This window comes from Atractosteus spatula, chromosome 1, assembly GCF_055471065.1.
Source record: "Atractosteus spatula isolate fAtrSpa1 chromosome 1, fAtrSpa1.hap1, whole genome shotgun sequence".
Taxonomy (NCBI): Eukaryota; Metazoa; Chordata; class Actinopteri; order Semionotiformes; family Lepisosteidae; genus Atractosteus; species Atractosteus spatula.
The window spans coordinates 60,143,067-60,163,026 of NC_142706.1; the positions used below are offsets into that span (position 1 = coordinate 60,143,067).

At 50.3% G+C, this 19,960-nt stretch overlaps 1 protein-coding gene across 1 annotated transcript; it reads right to left on the minus strand.

Moving 5' to 3' along the window:
- Positions 1–652: 652 nt before the first annotated feature.
- On the minus strand, positions 653–13,913 carry copz1 (coat protein complex I subunit zeta 1). Its single transcript, XM_088913532.1, has 9 exons — positions 13,851–13,913; positions 10,416–10,484; positions 10,191–10,272; positions 8,480–8,571; positions 8,091–8,146; positions 7,220–7,297; positions 6,032–6,083; positions 3,361–3,399; positions 653–2,336 (listed from the first exon to the last, which is right to left on the minus strand). The coding sequence occupies exons 1-9, from the start codon at positions 13,866–13,868 to the stop codon at positions 2,289–2,291; spliced, it is 534 nt and encodes a 177-aa protein (XP_088769658.1). The 5' UTR covers positions 13,869–13,913; the 3' UTR covers positions 653–2,288.
- Positions 13,914–19,960: the final 6,047 nt, after the last annotated feature.

Here is a 19,960-nt window from a genome sequence, read left to right on the forward strand (position 1 = left end):
TGAGGTCCTGGGCTCGTCTATCCTCCCCTCCCAGATGGGGCTCTGCAGAGAACTGCACAGCCCTGACAGACGCCAGATTGCCATCACTCTCTGTCCCACTCAGTTTCTGGTCACTCAGGACACTCAAGGTGTTCTTGACCCCCAGCTACATGGGGCACCGTCCTGGGCACGAAGGCAGAGTAGTGCTGGATTACCTCCTTAGGGGCAGAGTGGTGGCTCTGTGGCTCAGGATCTAGACCCTTAACCCCAGCTGCTCCAGGGGGGCTGTACAATGGCTGACCCTGCGCTCTGACCCCAAGCTTCTCTCCCTGTCTGTGTGTCTCATGGAGGGTGAGTTGGGGTATGCAAAAAGACAAATTCCTAATACAAGAAATTGTATATGGCTAATAAAGTGATCTTATCTTATCTCTTAACACCTGGGAACCGGGAGTGGGGGAGGGGGGTCCAATCGCTGGATTTGGATCTGTAGGATAAGGGGAAAAGCTTTGGGAAAGCACGTGTGTGTGGTGGATGTCATCGCCAGCTACAACCTCTACCTTTACGCTGCAAATTCAACAAAACCACAGTTTTGAAGAGGAAGATCAATGGAAAAAAGCTAAAAACACCATTTCATTTTTAAACTGCACACATGCATAAAAAAAATTAACAGGTCTTGAAGAATTTCAGCAATTTTATTCATGTTTTAACCTGCATGGAATACATTTCCCACAACCGGATTTCAGAACAATACATTGTACAGTGTGTTTTTTTCAGTGCAGTCACTGCTTACTGCCCGTTCCCCAGATGGCAACCCACAGTACAGCCAAGCCAGGGCACAGGGACATTCCTAGACCATTAATACAGCAGGATCATAACGCCAGACAGAATCCGTGTGCTACATGGTGACTAACAGCCGCTGAACCAGCAGGCCTTCCAGCCCACCACACAGCTGAACTCTGCTCCAACCAGCTCCTAACTGGTAAACTGATAGTAGGATCCACATGGCCCTCGTTATGTGAACGTACTGCAAAGGAGTGGACAGGATGTGACCCCCGGTCATGTTAGGAAGTCGAAAGATGAAATCGGAAGTAATGGAGGTTACAGTTTGTCTCTGGTCTCACAAGAGTTGAGCACATTATGGGGGAAAAAGTCTCCTGCATTGTAGCTTGGGGTGGGGTTATTGAAGAACACTTCCCAGCTTGCTGCTCCTAAACTAGGAAATACCGGATCCCAGCCACAGCCTGCGGCCCTCGCTTCTGCAGCACCAAGTTCCCACCTGCTCCTCTTTCATGTGGCTCATCTCCTACCACCAGAACCACCTAAAGGAAACACGTAACCTTTCCCTTTCCGCGGCTGAAACTTCATGCCGCACTCAAGGGTGAAAAGGCTGAGCAGTGCTTTCTCACGTAAACACCATCGTTGACAACACAATCCCAAGCCCTGCTCTCGGAAAACACACCGAAAGGCATAGCGACTATCGAGCATTGAAGAACTCTGCTGTAAATAATGACGCATCGCTGTTATTGTTTGTGTTAATTATTACAAGATTGGTCTCTCTGACAACTGTGAGCAGAGTGATGAGGTTATAGAGGAAACAACAGTGTACACAACAATCCTCTATTTGGAATGTGAACAGTCATGAGGGAGCTCAAGGCCCAATGGGAGACGAGCTGCCCTGCGAAGATTCTGCATATTAATGAGCCCTATTAATATTCATGAGCCTGTGGGGGAGGGGCAGAGGCAGAGGGAGAGCGAACTGCAGCCAAGATGGAACACCAGCCTCTGACCAGTCACTCCATCACACAAAACGCTCTCATCCTCGTCTCGGCCAATAGGAACGAACGGCTCAGGTTTTTTTTTGTTGAAAAAAAACTATGCTGATTGGTGGAACAATCAGACCTTTCAGTGCAGTGATCAGAAGAACATAAGGTCCCAGTTCAGAGTGTTCAGAGGCAGCAGTCTCACGGGGCTATATAATATATAATATGGTCAATAGTGAAGCCCACAATCTCCCCCCAGGAACAGACAAGAAGCCTTGGAGACTGTTCCCATGTGCCTGTTTGGCACCTGGATTGCCTCCCGTTCAATGGGGAGCACTGAATATTTCTGAAGAAGAAGAAATGTTCAGTCGAGCCCGACTTCAATGTCTACTGAGTGTGAGACTGCTGCCCTGGAGAGAGAAAGAGAGAGGGAGGGATGGATCCACAGCTGGAAGAGGGGAGGAGGGGGTGGGGAGATCACAGGAAGGACACGTTCGCTTCTGTGTGTACTCTCCCCTGGGAGCAAGCAAGTGGCTCTCAGCTCCTGTCCTATCGCAGCAGAGACCACTTGATCTGTTCTTTGGCAGACTGAAGCACCTGTCAATGAAAGAGTGGAGCAAAGTTAAACAGGCCAGACCTTTTCCAAGGAGTATATAAATCTACTGGCTCCAAATAACTGTCCATCCAGCATATATCCACACGGAGCACGCCACCCGCCCGCAGAGCGCACACGCCTGACGGGGCACGCCACCCACCCGCAGAGCACACACGCCTGACGGGGCACGCCACCCGCCCGCAGAGCGCACACGCCTGACGGGGCACGCCACACGCCTGACGCCTGCGGAACCACGGCGGCGCCACGAAAGGAGACCAAACAGAAAGACGGAAAACAAGGGAAAAGATACTTGGCAAATAATGATATAAGCTTGTAAAAAGCTAGAAGCTAAAGATGAGTAACACTGCAGAGAAAAAAATAAATCAATCAATCATTGTAATTCCTGGAACAGGAGACAAACTGTAAAGCGCAGGGAAAGAGTCGCTATTAATCAACGGCACAAAAGAACTACCTGCAGTCTGTCAAATGGCTCTTAAATGAGGCCATTAATCAGAGGGATTCACAGGCGTTTGAGCCCCACTGACTCCTGCTGGTGAAAAGCAGTCTGTCATTAGCAATCATGCTCCACACGCAGGAAGAGCTCTTCCGAGAGGAGCTGGGGGAACCGCGCGAGGAATACCAAACATCACCCGGAATCACGGCTGCCGCGAAACAACGCTCCGTCTCGAAAGCCGGAAAAAACGGCCCGCTCAACGAAAAAAAACAGGGCGGAACATAAAACCCCCTTCTTTTAGTCTTTTTACGTTCCTCAGCCGAGACGGGGGCTAGGGTTCGAGCGGGCGTGCCGGGAAGAGCTGGGGCTAAGCCTGGGCGCAGATCTGTGCCGCAGGCAGAGAGAAGTCTTGTGGAACAGTGCTGGACTCAGGAGAGCAGCTAACAGGCTGAAGACGTGGAACTACCTGCCGTGCCAAAGCACTCTGTATTACCGAGTCAGCCCCCCCCCCAGGTGTTGAGACAAGAGTGTGTAAATAAAAGTACAGAACTCAGACCGCGTCATGCTCTCACCTGGGTGACCGTCTGTTCTGTCAGAGGTACGTCATCCCCCTGCGAAGGAGAGAGCCAACATGTCAGACACTCAGCAAGGACAGAACAATCAGGACCTAAAGGCAGCAAAAATAAGCAGCAGGCTATAGTTTCAATTCAATCCGCTGCAGGGCCAGCTTAGTAATAGCAGCCCCGACTGCTGCATTAAACCACACTGTCAGCTTTTCATTTAATTATCGTGAACACCACGCAATGCCAGGCCTTCAAGAGGTGCACATTAGAGATAGGCACACATCCTGCAACCCCTGTGCTCCGGACTCAGGAAGGATATTTTTGAAGGTGAAAAGCCACTGGGGGCTGCCTGTGCCTTCTGTTTGAGGTTCTTCTGATCTGGGATCACCGGCTGCTTTCTAACCGCTCGGAAAACCGCGTGCATGCTTCTCTGATGCACGTGCCGTGAGCACCGCAGGGACTAGCAGGAGAGGACTCGCCCATGGGAGGACCAGCGCCACTTCCTGCTGATGGCACTGTAGGCCCGCCAAGGTCGCAGAAGGTCGGGGTGGCCCAGGCCTATATCAAGAGTACCAGCTAGTGTGACACTAGTGAGAGACTAGGCGCGCCAAGGCTCAACACAGAGAACCGAATCGGTTACTTAACCGGGTCAGGGGGAATGTTTAACACGTTTCTTGAAGTGCCTTTGAGCATTCCTGGAAATCCTGCAGGATAGGGACCAGGACTGGCTGTCGTGGCAAGCCAGCTGTAGTGAGGATGGTAGTATCAGCTGAGCTGAGTACATATGCTGATTGATTTATCAATTAGTTAATAATTGAAGGGCTGAGGGCCACAATTAAGACTAATTTGGAACACAGTCTGTGCACTGGTAATTGGATTTAGGAAAATTGGCCCTAGTGTGTGTGCCCTGCAATGGACTGGTGTCCTGTCCAGGATGTATCCTGCCTTGTGCCCCTGGCTCGCCAGGATAAGCTCCAGCACCCCACAACCCTGTATGGATAAAATGGATTAGAAAGTGGATGGATGGGATATTGAGGGACTCGCAGCGGTGAATCGTGTTGGGCTAGTTTTCAGTGAGAATTATTTAGAGGAAACACAAGATTCGTGTTGTGTTTGTGGCTGAATAAATGCTCCTGTGCACGGTTTTTGCTGTGCAGTGTGACTTCCACATGCTCGGGCCTCAGGAGACACCAGGTGAGAGGGAGGTCTCATCTGTGCTCAGCCTGGTCTCTGCCGACTGCCCTGGGCTCTACGCGAGGGCGGGGAAGCAAGTGCCCCGATCGCAGAACCAATCCTGGTTTTATTTCAGTACCTGAGCCTTACAAAACCCTGCCCCTGGAGGAGTGTTCAGTCTCAGGATACAGAGGTAACCAAGTCCCCCCCCCCATCCAGAAACAGACCAGGGTATTCAAGGGGTTTAACTTTTTACCCTTCACAACAATCAGAAGCAGCTTTGGAGGAACCCGACACACGAGACCCAACAACAACTCAGCGGAACAAAACCACCCTTGAGTGAAAAACGGACGATAAAACACAGCGCTGCTCCGGTCAAGCGACGCAATCCAATTAAGATTAATGCTTAAACTCCACAGAGCTCAGCCTGCAGCACAATGGGAACCTTTACTCCACAGCCAGTTCAGAGTCATCCTAGATTTTAATTCCACACTCATTAAACCGAGCAAAGCTCCGGTTCGGGCGATTCTGCAGTCCTGAGAAAAAAGGCTCTCGTGAAGCAGGTTCAATTCAGGCAACAGTGCCACAGTGGACACTCCCACACACTGAGCTTCTAAGCCTTTCCCAATTCAGGGTCGTGGGGGAGCCGGATACCAGCCTGGCAAGCAAGGGGTGCAGGGTGTCTTACTCTTAAGCACTGACCGCTGAAGAAATCTTGAAAGAGTTCATTTTCACCGCCTGCCACCTCAAACGTTTTTCACACTTCAGAGCTCAAAGTAGATCCCACCCATCCATTTTTTAATCGTCTCTTCCAATTCAGGGTCGGGGGGAGCCGGAGCGAGGAGCCTAACCTGGCAAGCAAAGGGCACAAGGTGGGGTGCACCCTGGACAGGACGCCAGTCCATGGCAGGGCGCACACAGACACACACACACACACTCACACCAGGGCGAACATTCCCAGAAGCCAATTAACCCACCAGCATCTGTTTGGACTGTGGGAGGAAACCAGAGCACCTGGAGGAAACCCACGCGAACACAGGAAGAACGTACAAACTCCACACAGACAGCACCCCAAATCTGGAATGGAATGCAGGGCCCCAGCACTGTGAGCCAGCAATGCTGACCACTGTGCCGTCGTGTCGCCCCCATTCTGTCAGAACGTAAAAGATAAAAATACAGTTTCCAGCAGGGAGGAAAGCACTGAGATTGGGGAAAAAACAAGACAGAACCCGCCCCTCCTCTGAGATCTGTGGTATTACAGGGATGAGTGCGTACACAACCACAAGCTTGCATAATGCTCAAGGAGTAAGGGTGTGAGTGTGCTTGGACCCACCAATTCTCTATCCACCCCCCCCCAATGCAACCTAGTGCTGGGCCTGAAGAAGAGAAGAAGAGCCAATTTCTGGGGCAAGTTCTGCCTCCCTGGGGCTGTCGACCTGCAGTCTCAGTCCCATCTTCGCTGCCCCCCCTCGGCCTTCCCGTCTGCCCCCCCCACCGGAAGACTCACCCTCAGGGCCACGCGGTGAACCACCTGCTGGGGGTCGCTCTCCAGGATCACCCTGAGGGAGAGAGGAAGAGAGAGAGGGGGGCGGTGTTGTCAGGAGGCCGATCTGCCCGAGCCGCGGTTTCTGAAGCGCTGGTGCCCCTACACTTTAAATCTATTTTTACACATCTGAGCTCATTACGTGGAGCATAATTACCCAGAAATGAGCTCTACAGCACAGGGGTTTTATTTGTGCATTATAACACCTCAGTATTATTTCCCTCCAGGCCAAAGCCCCCTCCCCCACCAAAAAACAGGACGCTTGCGGTCAGCAGAAACTGTTTGGCTGAAGAGGACAATTCAAAGACAATCTCCCGAGACGGACAAGGTAAAACTGACAGGTAACAGGTCTTTCCCAGGAGCCACTTCACCTACTAGCACGTCTTTGGACTGTGGGATCTCTAAATTAATATAAAAGATCACCTGTTTAATTGATCACAATAGTGCGAGTACTGTATTGAATTGTGTTAAAGAAATGTCGTAGCATTATAATGCCAGTATTTAGATGGTACGCTATGTAGTTATCGAATGCTGCTTGGCTACGGTTTCTTCAGGATCCACGCTACACATTCCTCACAGCGATGAAGGAAGGGGCAGAGGCGCCTGTGTGCGTCGGGCAGATTAGGAAGCAGAACAGGGTTTGTCTTCGGAGACGGGAGGGCAGAGCGCCCCTCAGGGGACGCAGGGAGTCACTACTGGCCAGAACTCGGACTGTACCCTGGCTGACTAATCCGACTCCCGGGTGGGACCGCGCCGCTGTCTGGGACACCGCGCTGCAGCGGCTCGGGAGCTCCTACCCCCCCCCCCCCCCTTCGCGTCAGCGCGGCTCAGCCTGCCACGTCGGCACGCGGGCTCTCCTCCCGAGAGGAGGGGTAACGGGGGCTTCGTGCACCCCCACGTCCCCCGTCACTGAAGACATTTCATTCCCAGCGACAACTGCTGCATGCTGTAATCTTGAGCATCTGATAAATAAGCTTTGATTGACTTTCACCTCGTCCGTCCTAACGAATCTCGACACGGAAAGCAAACAGGCGCCCAGCTGGAAGGGCCCTGTCCTCCGACCGCCGGCGTCCCGCGATGGAGCCGCGGCAGGAAATGAAAAACACCCGCGCCGCGAACCGCCCGTCACCCGAGAGCGCGATGGAGACTGACCCGCCGTCCACGATCTCGTCCACGGCCAGAAACAGCCCCTCCATGTTCTCCAGCAAGGCCCTCTTCTCCACATTCTTCCTGGAGGAGGGGGAAAGAGGAACGCGCGTCAGCCACCCCACCGCTCCGGTCCCTCAACGGGGGCGACAAGATCGGACTGCCACCATGGGATCTCCCCCCCCCAAACACGAGAGCGAACCCTCCAGGCCGTTGAAGATCAAAAGCTGCTTTTGGAGGGTCTTTTGCGAGACTTCACGCGGTCAAATCAGTCTGATGCTTTGCTGTTGGCCCTAAGAGAGCTGAACGCTTTGCTCTGCGGCAAAACCCTCCAACACTAGCCCTGGAGAGCCCCAAACCAGAAGGCTGTACCCCCAATCCTGGTGACCCTAAATCTCCTGTTTCCAAAGAGTGGGAACACCTGTAATTTATTGAGCGACGAAGCCAATAATGTGCTCAAATACTTCTGCCCAAGTGGTGTCAACAGTTCTGTGCCACATGATCTGTCCATCCATCTCCTAGCAGCTTCACCTACCACAGCATGTCTCTGGACTGTGGGATCTCTAAATTACCATAACAGATCACCTACGGAATTGATCACGGTTAATTTGTTCCCGGTCTTAAGTAATTGGTGACCTTTAAAACCTGCTGTATCAGGTTTTAATTAAGAACTTAACCTAATTTGCATGTTGCAGATTACAATCCCTGTACTCTACATTATTTATTTTTCTTCTTATGCCCTCCCAGTGGAAATATGCCTTGGAATTTATGGCTTGCAGATCGGTTTGGGGTTTTTTTTAAATTTAAACTGTGTCTAAAAAGCCTCTTTGATCTTAATTTGTCTCAACGCCTCTGGGTCACACTGGCAGTCTCTTACCTCAGCATCTGACTGAGAGAGTCGAACAGGCAGTTCAAGACGGACATGAGCATTAACTGTTTATTTGAAAAAGAAAAAGACATAGCCTGGGTTAAACTCTGCGATTTTAACTCTGCATTTTTAAAACAGTGATTTAGATGTGGAACTGAACATAGCTGAAACATTATAAAAAACAGAATGCAATTTCTTTCTCCGCTGGGCATCAATCAGCAACGTCTGAACTCATTTAATTATAATAATACACTTATCATGCATATTGCCTGCTTGTGTAACCGATTACTGCAGCACCCCTGTAATATCACCCGAGGCCAAAGCTCACTGCAACCTTTCCCATTTCTCAGCTGGCGATTCTGCAGGGCTGATATGATGTCGCCTGACCCCGTTATTACCTCGTTCTCGTGCGAGCTGCCGATGACATAGAAGTACAGGTCGATGTTGCTCTTGTAGACGACCGTCAGCCCCTCCAGCAGAGCGATCTCGCCTGTGGGGGACAGAGAGGCAGACAGAAACAGGAGGGGGAGAGAAAGGAAGGGGTGTTGGATGGGCAAAGACAGAGGACAGGGAGGGGTACGGGCAACAACTGAGCAGGTAACTTTTAAAAGCAATCACTTGCAAAATAATAATGGTTTTGAAAATGTTACGTTCTGATTTTTTTTTTTACTCCCCTCCCGTGCGGGGGTCCATTTTTGGGGCTGGGGGTGTCCCTAAACTGGGTCTCTCTCTGGATTGGTTGAAGAGAACGGCTCGTTTTTAAAATGCCGGTACGGGACGTCCGGAGAGAGAGGTAGAAGAGAAGTGTGGAATAAACTACGGCGAAGTTTTGTGAGACTGATGCTGTTTTGTAGTTTTTGGTAAACGCGAGCTCTGCCGGGTTGTTTACTGGGCTGCGGTGGAGATTGGGAGTGTTGTGGCTCTTGTGTTTTTTTTCCTGTTTTCCGTTACAACTTAGTTTAGTGTAATAAGTTAGCTTGCGGAAGACTTTCCTTAGGCTTTGCCACCCCCTTTCTCGGGAGACAGGTTAAGAGGGTATGGGGTTGTAGGAAATGTAGGGTTTTCTTTTGTTTGTGTTTTTCCGTCTGTCGAATCCCTAGCTCATATGTCAGCCCCCATTCGACCCTAGACTGAGCCATATTGGGGACGAAACAAAGACCTAAGTATACAGCGACAGCACATGAACCCTGTTCCCCAGGGATCTCTCCCGAAGCAAGCCATTCCTTTTAGTAAAAACTAAACGATGGCTGCGTCTCGCGGATGAGGTATAGGAGGAGTAGGGTTTAATTATGAAGAGGACGGAAGTGGGACCTATATGGACCTGCATTTAAAAGAGAACACAAGAAGCACTTCTTTTGCCCAGAAGGTTGTAAGAGGGAGGAACAAGCGACCCAGCCACGTGGTCGAAGCCCATACGTGTGCTTCCTTCATAACACAGCTGGATGACATCCTGGGATCAATTAGCAACTAACTGCCAAACTGTCCAGATGGACTGAAAGGCCTCTTCTTGTCAGTAACCCCTCTTATGGTCTTAGGAGGTAGGTTTACGCTAAAAATGAGAAGACAGCGGACTCGTGCGGAACTCTGAGGAAAGCAGCAGGGAGAATACGGCTCCTCGAGTTGGGAGCAAGCGTAAAACGGGGAACAATTTCAGCAGTATTTCGGGACGTCAGGGCCGAGGATGGCAAGACAAAGCCAGGCAGCGGGCGTCAAGAGTTGGGGTTCACTGCTCTTGGTTAAGTGACGCTTCAACAGCGTTTTCCTGGGAGAAACCACCCAGACAGGAGCTCACAGAGGTGTACAGGGGCTCACAGAGCAACTTCAATCCCTCCATCCTATCCACTTCATCCAATTCAGGGTCGCGGGGGAGCCAGAGCCTATCTCGGCAAGCTTGGGGTGTATGGCGGGAATACACTACAGGACACTCGTGCCTCACGGATGTAGGAACTTATTAAATTTACATTTTTAACGAATTCAAGACCAATTTTTAGCTCCAGATGAAGAGAAGCATCCCCCTACCTAGATCAACAGGGCTGTGGGCATGGAGAACCCCAACATGTGACCAGTGCAGGTATGCGAATGAATTAAAACACAGCAGACTGAACTTACTGTCAGTGCGGTGCGTCTTGTTGAAGATGTTCTTCTCAAAGGCCTTCTGCTCCTTCACAGAGGGGTACGTGTCATCGTAGTACTGCGGACACAATCAATCGGTCTTAGATTTATTTTATGAAGTTACAGAGCACTTTACAAAGTTACAACAAGGCACGCATGGAAGAATTATTATAGCAGGAAACGAAATGATTGACATAAAAATGTAAGAGAAAACCTCCTTACCTTTGCATACAGCCTCTCGCCATCGTTATCCAGTATTAGTACAGCTTTCACAGTGTACAGAGAGGGTTCCTGTTTGAAGAAAAGGAGTTTCTGGGTCAGTATAAAAGTAACACACAACAGAGTGAGAGGGGCACATTCTACTGAAATTGCCTAATTTGCCTGTTCTCCCAGAAGCTGGAGAACCCACGCAAACATGAGAAGAACATACAAACTCCACACAGATGGCACCTCACGAATAAAATCTGGGATCCTTGCACTGTGAGGTAGCAATGCTAACCACTGCACCACCAGGCCGCGCTATTTTGACCATATCTAGAGTAAACCTGCACAGACACAACTAAAGGTGTAAAGACCCTGAACTGGACTGAACAGCTGTGGAATGGAAGTCTGAAAGTCCACTACTGACAGTAAATGAAAGGAATAAGGCTCTTGTGGCTGCCTATTGCCACTCTCCATGTCAGAGTGCGTGTGCCCCACTGGGAGGTGCCGTCAGTACAGCCGAGTACTTTCGTTCTGTGCCTCCGGACGCCGAGGCTCTCTCAGCTCCCTCTCGCCGCTGCCGAGCTCCCGAGACAAAGTTCTGTGATGCACTGACTTCCCTGGAGTCACAGTCTGAGTGTATAACAGAACTTCACCTCAGACGCTGCCTTCATGAGCCCAATCTCTCACCTCCCTGCTCTCAGTCAGCCAGGCAGTGTTACAGCCGGTCAGTCAGTCAGAGTGCCCAGGCAGTGTTACAGCCGGTCAGTCAGTCAGTCAGAGCGCCCAGGCAGTGTTACAGCCGGTCAGTCGGTCAGAGCGCCCAGGCAGTGTTACAGCCGGTCAGTCGGTCAGAGCGCCCAGGCAGTGTTACAGCCGGTCAGTCAGTCAGAGTGCCCAGGCAGTGTTACAGCCGGTCAGTCAGTCAGAGCGCCCAGGCAGTGTTACAGCCGGTCAGTCAGTCAGAGTGCCCAGGCAGTGTTACAGCCGGTCAGTCAGTCGGTCAGAGCGCCCAGGCAGTGTTACAGCCGGTCAGTCAGTCGGTCAGAGCGCCCAGGCAGTGTTACAGCCGGTCAGTCAGTCAGTCAGAGTGCCCAGGCAGTGTTACAGCCGGTCAGGCAGTCAGTCAGAGCGCCCAGGCAGTGTTACAGCCGGTCAGTCAGGCAGTCAGAGCGCCCAGGCTGTGTTACAGCCGGTCAGTCAGGCAGTCAGTCAGAGCGCCCAGGCTGTGTTACAGCCGGTCAGTCAGGCAGTCAGAGCGCCCAGGCTGTGTTACAGCCGGTCAGGCAGTCAGTCAGAGTGCCCAGGCAGTGTTACAGCCGGTCAGTCGGTCAGAGCGCCCAGGCAGTGTTACAGCCGGTCAGTCAGTCAGAGCGCCCAGGCTGTGTTACAGCCGGTCAGTCAGTCAGTCAGTCAGTCAGAGCGCCCAGGCTGTGTTACAGCCGGTCAGTCAGGCAGTCAGAGCGCCCAGGCAGTGTTACAGCCGGTCAGTCGGTCAGAGCGCCCAGGCAGTGTTACAGCCGGTCAGTCGGTCAGAGCGCCCAGGCAGTGTTACAGCCGGTCAGTCGGTCAGAGCGCCCAGGCAGTGTTACAGCTGGTTAAAACCTAAAAAACATGAAAGCACTACTTTACCCAAGTGGTTATTGGAGTGTGGAACAAGCCAATAACCTGACTTCTCTCAAGTAAAAAACAGCTGGATCCTAAGATCTATTAACTACTAAATACCAAATGGGCTAGATAGGCCAAGTGGAACTTCTTGTTTGCGACTGTTGTACAAGCTGTCAGAGTAATATTTTAGAGCTTTTAATACAGTGGGTCCTATCCTAGAGAGCCCACAAAGCCAGAAACTCAGCTAAGTGCTAGACAGCCAGTGTCTTTTATTTCATCCCAGTTAGTGTGGTCTTTCATTCTTCCTATGTAATACTGGACAATTCTGCACACAGGCCCTCCAGAAAACCCCCCGATTCTCTGCATCAGGTCTGACCTTTAAAAAGCATGTTTCGAGCTCAGACAGCCAGGGGGTTTCGGTGGGGTCTTGCGGGCTGTGTAGCCTGAAAACGCGTGTCAAGGGGAGAGATCCTGCGATGATGTCACGAGGTACAGCCCTTACAGCAGCCCCTGATGCCGGGGGAGGGAGGGGGGTCAGTGATAAAGCTTTAGCCCTGCCCAAGAGAAGACTTGACTCACAACATGGGTCACGACTCAACGACACTGCTGAATAACATCCTGGGGATGTGCAGCACGGGTTGGGAACGGCGGTGCAGTGGTCACCGTTGATGCCGCGCTGCACTGCGGCCCTGGGTTCAACTCTGGACCTGGGGTGCTGTCTGTGTGGTGTTGGTATGTTCTCCCCATGTTTGCATGGGTCTCCTCTGGGAGCCCCAGTTTCCTCCCCCAGTCCAGAGATGCACAGGTATGTCAACTGGCTTCCAGGAAAACTGGCCCTGGTGTGAGTGTGTGTGTGACCTGTGATGGACGGGCCCTGGTGTGAGTGTGTGTGTGACCTGTGATGGACGGGCCCTGGTGTGAGTGTCTGTGTGACCTGTGATGGACGGGCCCTGGTGTGTGTGTGTGACCTGTGATGGACGGGCCCTGGTGTGTGTGTGTGACCTGTGATGGACTGGCCCTGGTGTGTGTGACCTGTGATGGACGGGCCCTGGTGGGTGTGTGTGTGACCTGTGATGGACGGGCCCTGGTGGGTGTGTGTGTGACCTGTGATGGACTGGCGTCCTGTCCAGGGTGGACCCTGCCTTGTGCCCGTTGCTTGCCAGGATAGGCTCCAGCACCACAGTGATCCTGAATTATTGGAAGAAGCGATTAGAAAATGGATGGATAGATTCGCACCACTTTCTCGCCGCTAGATCCAGTCACAGTATTTCCCCCCTCGAAACCATAATCGTCAAACACAGTTTTTTTTTCAGCCCCCTCCTCATAAAATCTGCCTCACTGAGTGACTGACACTGCTCGGCGTCCCTCGTAAATACTCCAGTAACGTGAACAAGCGGAATTCCCCCCGCACCGCAGACAGATGCTGACGAACCCATCTAGCCAGAAAGACAAAAACAACTCACAAAAAGGGGTAACTCGCTACCTTTCAGTGTATCCTGCTCTCGGTAATCCCGGTGTGCTAAGAGGAATACAGAAACAGCAGAAGCAAAAAAAAAAACAAAAACAACCAACTCGGAAAAAATAAATAAAGATCAGTAAACCCACATGAAAGCTAACCGCCACCCCCTCCCTTCTCTGCCCTTTGCCCGGCTCCAGCTCGCACTCTAGCCCGGCGCTTGGACTGAACTTGCAGGCCGTCAGCCTATTGAAAACAGTAGTTGAACACACGCACATTTCGGTCCCCTCTCTTTCAGTGGGGTCCGTCCCCTTATCCTAACCATTCCATTAATGTTATTCTGTATAAAATACAGCGTATTATTCTCACACGACTCCCGCAGGTTACAGTACCAGTATTAAAGAATCCATCTTCCCACACTGCCGACGTGGAGTGAGCCCAAAGGTAAGCCGCTGCCGATTGGCGAACGCACAACGTCAGTCGCAAATCCCTGTCTCACGAATGGCCAACCCCCACTGCCAATCAACATGTCGAGCCCACCCAGGAGAGCTTTGTAAGCCATTGTGATTGGTTGTAATACTAGAGGCCGACCTATGTCGCCAACATCAAAATTAACCCGCCCCCTAAAGGCAACGTCCTTGCGATTGGTCCAAAAAAAAGGGCGGTGACATCCAAAAGCCCAACCCTTCTAGGTTGCTAGGCAACGAGTTGGTTGTTACATTTTACTATGCCTTTTTACCCTCCTAGCTCGAAATGCATACATCAACATAGCCTAATTCTGAATTGAATTGTGCATAACACTTTGAAAATCTCTAAACATCTGTAGACTTAATTTATTTTTCGAATAAAAAATAACTCGCGTCCATGAATTTTATCTTTGTATTTGTATGCAAGCACACAATTGGAAATACAATAAAAAGAAACATGCATTCTACACTTATTCGCTACTTAAGATAATTATTGTTATTATTACTACAATTAATGAAAATAGTCCTGTTCATGGACTTAAAATGGGTGGATAATATAAATAATTATTAGATATTATTGTTATTATTAATTAAAAGAATCCACCCGTTTTCTAACTGCTTCTTCCAATTTAGGGTCGCAGGGGAGCCAGACAAGCAACAATCCCGAGGCAGGCTACACCCTGGATGGGACGCCAGTCCATCACAGGGCACACAGACACACTGTGGCCGGTTTTCCCAAAAGCCAATTAACCCATGTGAACCTGGGGAGGACACGCAGACTCCATAGAGACAGCACGCCAGGGCTGTAACCGAACCCAGGGCTCTACAGCTGTAAGGCTGCGATGCTAAGCACTGCACCACCATGCTTCCCTTCTTATACTAATCTATAAGAATGATTGAGACTCCCCAAGGTCTCCGTCCAGGTGGAATCAGGCCTGGAGACGGTCTATAGAGAAACTATAGGACCCCCCCCACACACACACACACGCAAGCACCTCCACCCTTCCTCTCTCTGCCCATGTGTCAGACAGAGCAGGAGGGGACTCTGGTTCTCAGAGTGAGTCACCGGCCACTTCCAGCCAGTGAGCTGACCCGCGCTGGGGTCCTCACACCCACACACACCTTGTCATCAGAGGCACAAACACACGCACACGCACACAGGCACAAAGTCAATAAGAAAAAAAAAAGAGGATGTTGTTGACAAGTGCCAGGAAAGTTTGGCCAGGGTACTGTGGTTTCTAGGAGCTAGCTCTGCCATTGCAAAACAGGCCGGAAGCAAGCGAGTTCTTCAGAAACCAACATTTCACAATTGATCCAGCCATGATAAATTAAAGCATACTGCAGTTTTCTATTATGTGTTTTCTAACAGGCACCCAGAAACACACATCTGCCCACACTGCCACTTTTACCCCCCCCCCCCCCGCCGACCAGAGGTGCAACCAACATGGTCACGCAGGGGCAGCAAGGTGGCACAGTGGTTAGAACTGCTGCCTCGCAGGGCTGGGGCCCTGGGTTCGTTTCTGGAGAAGGGGTGCTGTCTGTGTGGAGTTTGCATGTTCTCTCCGTGTTCTTCACGGCCCCCTCTGGGAAATGGCATGCTGGGGGGTTAACTGGCATCTGGGAAAATCAGCACTGGTGTGAGTGTGTGTTTGTGACCTGTGATGGACTGGCGTCCCATCCAGGGCGTACCCTGCCTCACGCCCGTTGCCTGCTGGGATAGGTTCTGGCTCCCCCGTGACTCCGTACTGGATTAAGCAGGTTAGAAAAGGAATGGGTGGATGATAATAATAAGATGCATCGTGTTTGCTCATTGTGACCGTGTTTCATTATTATTAAAGAAATAATAAATCCCTAACATGCTGTTCAGTCCAGGGAGTACTGGACTGCTGCCCGAATGCCCGCTGCTTGCTGGGATAGGCTCCAGCTCCCCCGTGACTCCGAACTGGACGGAGAGGTTAGTGGAGGACCGGATGAGCACGCAGAGAACACGCACAGCGCCCGAGGAGCATGGGACTGAGCAGCAGGCGTGGGCTTGGCCGTTAGGACCCGCGGCTTCTCCAGAAACCCTGGGGCGCATCAGCAGGGCAGCCGGACTCTGGCCGGCCCGTCGAATTCTCCGCACTGCAGGAGACAGCGTCGGGTGATTTTTAGGACGTGACGCCCGGCCAACACTTTGCCACGTAGACCGTGACCTCTTGACCTCTTGCGAGTTTGCAGTCCTGACTGAGGAGGCTGGAGAGCTGGACTAGGCCCAGGAGCAAGCCTGCAGCCTGCACGCCTGGCAGCTCTTCTCACAGTAAGAAAATACCAGCTTCAGACAGCCCAACTTTGAAAAACTGATTTCAGAGGGGGGGGGGGTCGTCCGTCCCTCGTCCATCCCCTCGTCCCTCCCTTGAAAACGTGCTGACCGCCTCGAAAAAAACTCACAGCTATATCATGAAATAATTTGCTGACAGATACTATAGTATGTATGCAACACACTATAGATACTATAAGTCACCAGTCCCGTTGAATATCTCACTTTCTTTGCAAACTTTCGTCGTGCAGAGATGCAGCTTGCCTCACAGATTCGAGAAAAAGTTGGGAGCAGGGGGCAACTTCCGAGAGACTATGCGGGAGTCAGGGAGGAGACGCTGATTTCCGGTGGACTCCCGGAACTTCCGGGAGAGTTGGGATGTCCGCGGCTTACCAGGAGCCTCACCTGTCCTCCTCCACCCACTGTGACATTTTGACCTTTGGTGGGAACGCGTCAGATAACCCTGCACTCGCACTGCGCGGTGGTGCTGGCCTGCTCCCTCTCGCTCTCTCTTCTTTCCAAATTCGCTGGTATTCTTCAATTGCGTTTCGACATCAGCCCGAGCAGCGTGTTGTGAAAGCAATGGCCGATCGTTGCAAAACCTGATGGTTAGCCGCAGTTCTGTTGCAAGTGTATTTTAAATGGAATTTCAGTAATTTTTTAATTGTTTTTTTTTAGGAAAATAGTCTTCGCTGCAGCATAAAAAACGCTCTAAACGGGCGCAGTCGGGTCTGTTTTTATTTTTTCGTGTTTTTTTTTTTGCGGAAGGCGAGGTTGGACGTGTAAGTTCCGAAGAAAAAGGCGACGGTTCTCTTGGGCGTGAACCGAACCGGATTTCGTGATTTCGATATGACGGCGCCGGCGTTAAACTACTCCACCAATCAACACCATAGTTACTTTTCGTGCTGTTTAACCTTTTTTTAATCGTTTTCCTAAATTACGTTTTTGTGAGAGGCGGTTTTAAACGATTTGTATAGATCAATTTTCTTATTTCTCTTAAAGAGGCTTTGAGTCGTATCTCCGAAGATACTGATCCACAAAGAAGGGCAGAGAGCGAACGAAAATGAAAATCTTCCAGACAGAAAACGTCAGGAACGAAATAGTTTGTTAGTAGTAGGTAACAAAACTCCAACTTTATAATGGGAAAGCGCTGTTGCAGTCATTTTAACACAAACGTTTTTTATCCCACATACAGTACAATTAGAGTACAATGAGGACATATATTCTTAAAAGATAGAGTTATTGGTAACCCAGATAAGGAGGATGCTGTCACGGCCTGAAACGTAACTTCAAGCCTCTCAGTTTCTCCGATGAAAGATATACTGTAGGAAGTATTTTCCACTTATCTCATTTTAGTTTTGTTTTCTCTAGAAGCGATTTTATGTTTCAATGACGTGTCATCTTGTAACTCGCTCGGTTTATTGTTAAACATCGGTGCCATTACTGAGCCCGAAGTGTGGAAAAAAAAGGACTATGTAGCCTCATGTTGTCCTAAGACATCAAGCCTTCAACCACTGATTATTTGTTTAGCCCCGGAAAGAAAGCTACACAGCGCTCTGAAGCGTGGAGCTTGTTCCACACACCCACAACCCTGTGTGTAAAGAAGCGCTTCATTTTTTTTTTAACTTGAAAAAGTGCTTCCACAGAGTTTCCACTGAGACAGGGAAGTTTATCTGGCTGTAGCCAGAAAGTCCCTGTTGTACACGTTAGAGTCATGTGGCTGAAACAGGGGGGTCAAAGGTCAGGAATCACCCCCAAGGGGGCCAGGGCGACATTCACATCCCCCCCACAGGTTTTCAATGAAGCAGCACAGACACAGAATTATTCACTGAGATGAGGGAGATGAGGCAGACGCTACTGTTGTCACTCGACGCTACGTTAACTGCTGTAACTCTCGGACTGCACAGTGAAACACGAACCAGCTGGCACAAGTGGAAACCACCTGGAAGAGCGTTTAAAACTGAGAACAGGGGGCGCTTCTTTACTTTTTTACACAAAGGGTGGTGGGAGTGTGAAACAAGCTGCCCGGCCATGCTCTCAAAGCTGATACTCTGGCTTCTTTCTCGAAAGAGCTGGGTGAGATCCTGTGATCAGTTAAGGTACTAATTACTGAAGGGGCCAGATGGGCCAAGCCAGTCCTCTCATTTGAAAGCAGTCTTCTGTTCTTAAGCCAAGGAACACAAAGAACATAACATCAGTGTCAAACAGAAGATGATTTCCACCTGAGAAGTCCAGATCACCCGCTGGGAAGCCTGAACATCGGGCTGTGGGGCGAATGCAGAGGGGCTCTTTCGCTACAGGCGGTTTAAATGCTGTGCTTCGATTTTGTAATGCTGAAAAAAAACAGATGTGGTAACGCAGGCCCTCGAAAACACCCTCCTACACAACACCCTCGACACAGCAGTGTCCTGTCTTTCGGACTGCAGCACTGTCAATAGAGAGCCCTATCAGTACTGTAACTTCCTTCCATCCATTTTCTAACCACTTCATCCTATTCAGGGCCACGAGAGAGCCGGAGCCTATCCCAGCAAGCAGCGGGCGAAAGGCAGGCTACACCCTGGGTGGAACACCAGTCCATCACAGGACACACACAGACAGACACACACTCACACCAGGAGCAATTTTCCCAGAAACCAATTAACCCACCGGCATGTCCTTGGACAATGGGAGGAATCCCGAGCGCACACGCACACACGCACACACGCACACACGCACACACAGAACATGCAAACTCCACACAGAGATCACCCCAGGTCTGGGGCTGAGCCCAGGGCCACAGCATTGCGAGGCAGCAGTGCTCACCACTGTGCCACCAAGCCAACCAGTACCTTAACAGAAGCACACATTTTCCAAAACGTTTTTCGGAGGCTTACTATTTAGTACTCTTTGAACTGTTTCCCCTGGAAAATACTTTCCTTCCAGGGTCTCCTTTATTTCCCCAGTTTACTTATTACTTATTACCCGGGGCAGGAGAATGAAACGGAAGGAAACTGTTGTGATTTTAAATGTACTATAGCTTGCACGACGGTGCCCTTTGATCCCAAAGTCTCATCCAGGTGTTTCCTGAAGGATCCCAGGGAATCTGTGTCGGCATCATGACCAGACAGCCCATCCCTCCCCGTGACTCCTTGTGAATCCTGTTCTCACTCCTGAATGTACCTCCTCTTACTTTTCATATTAGGCCCTGGAGTCCTGTTTCTCTGTTGATCTTGACATTTTCAACTGATGTGTTAATTAACTTACTTTTTGTGTCTCTCAGGATTTTGTCTTGGAATTGTGCAGGAATTAGCCATTTTTCCTGGTATGTGTATTGCATAGCTGAGAGCCCTTTTAAGGAGTTTGTTTTAATGACAGGGGCATTCCCAACTTGTAGCCTGACACAGTCAGATCTCAGAAGCTAGTCTGGGCCTGGTCAGTTTTGAGATGGGAGACCTCCAAGGAAAATCAGGAATCAAGAACTTCCTACTATAAATGAACTTGAACTTGAACTTTATTGCCATATGTAACCAGTACTTGTACTGGTAGAATGGAATTCTTACTTACAGAAAGTCTCTCGATTGTTAAAACAAGTGTAAAAACACAAAGTGCAGACAGTGCATGAAGACAATATACAAACAAACAGTAGACAATGTACAAGTGAATGTAAACAATGCAGACATGTAAACACTGGAGACTGGTTGACTGGAGATGTGCAATAAATAAGAAATCATAATGAGGTAGATGGTGCAGGTGTTGTCCG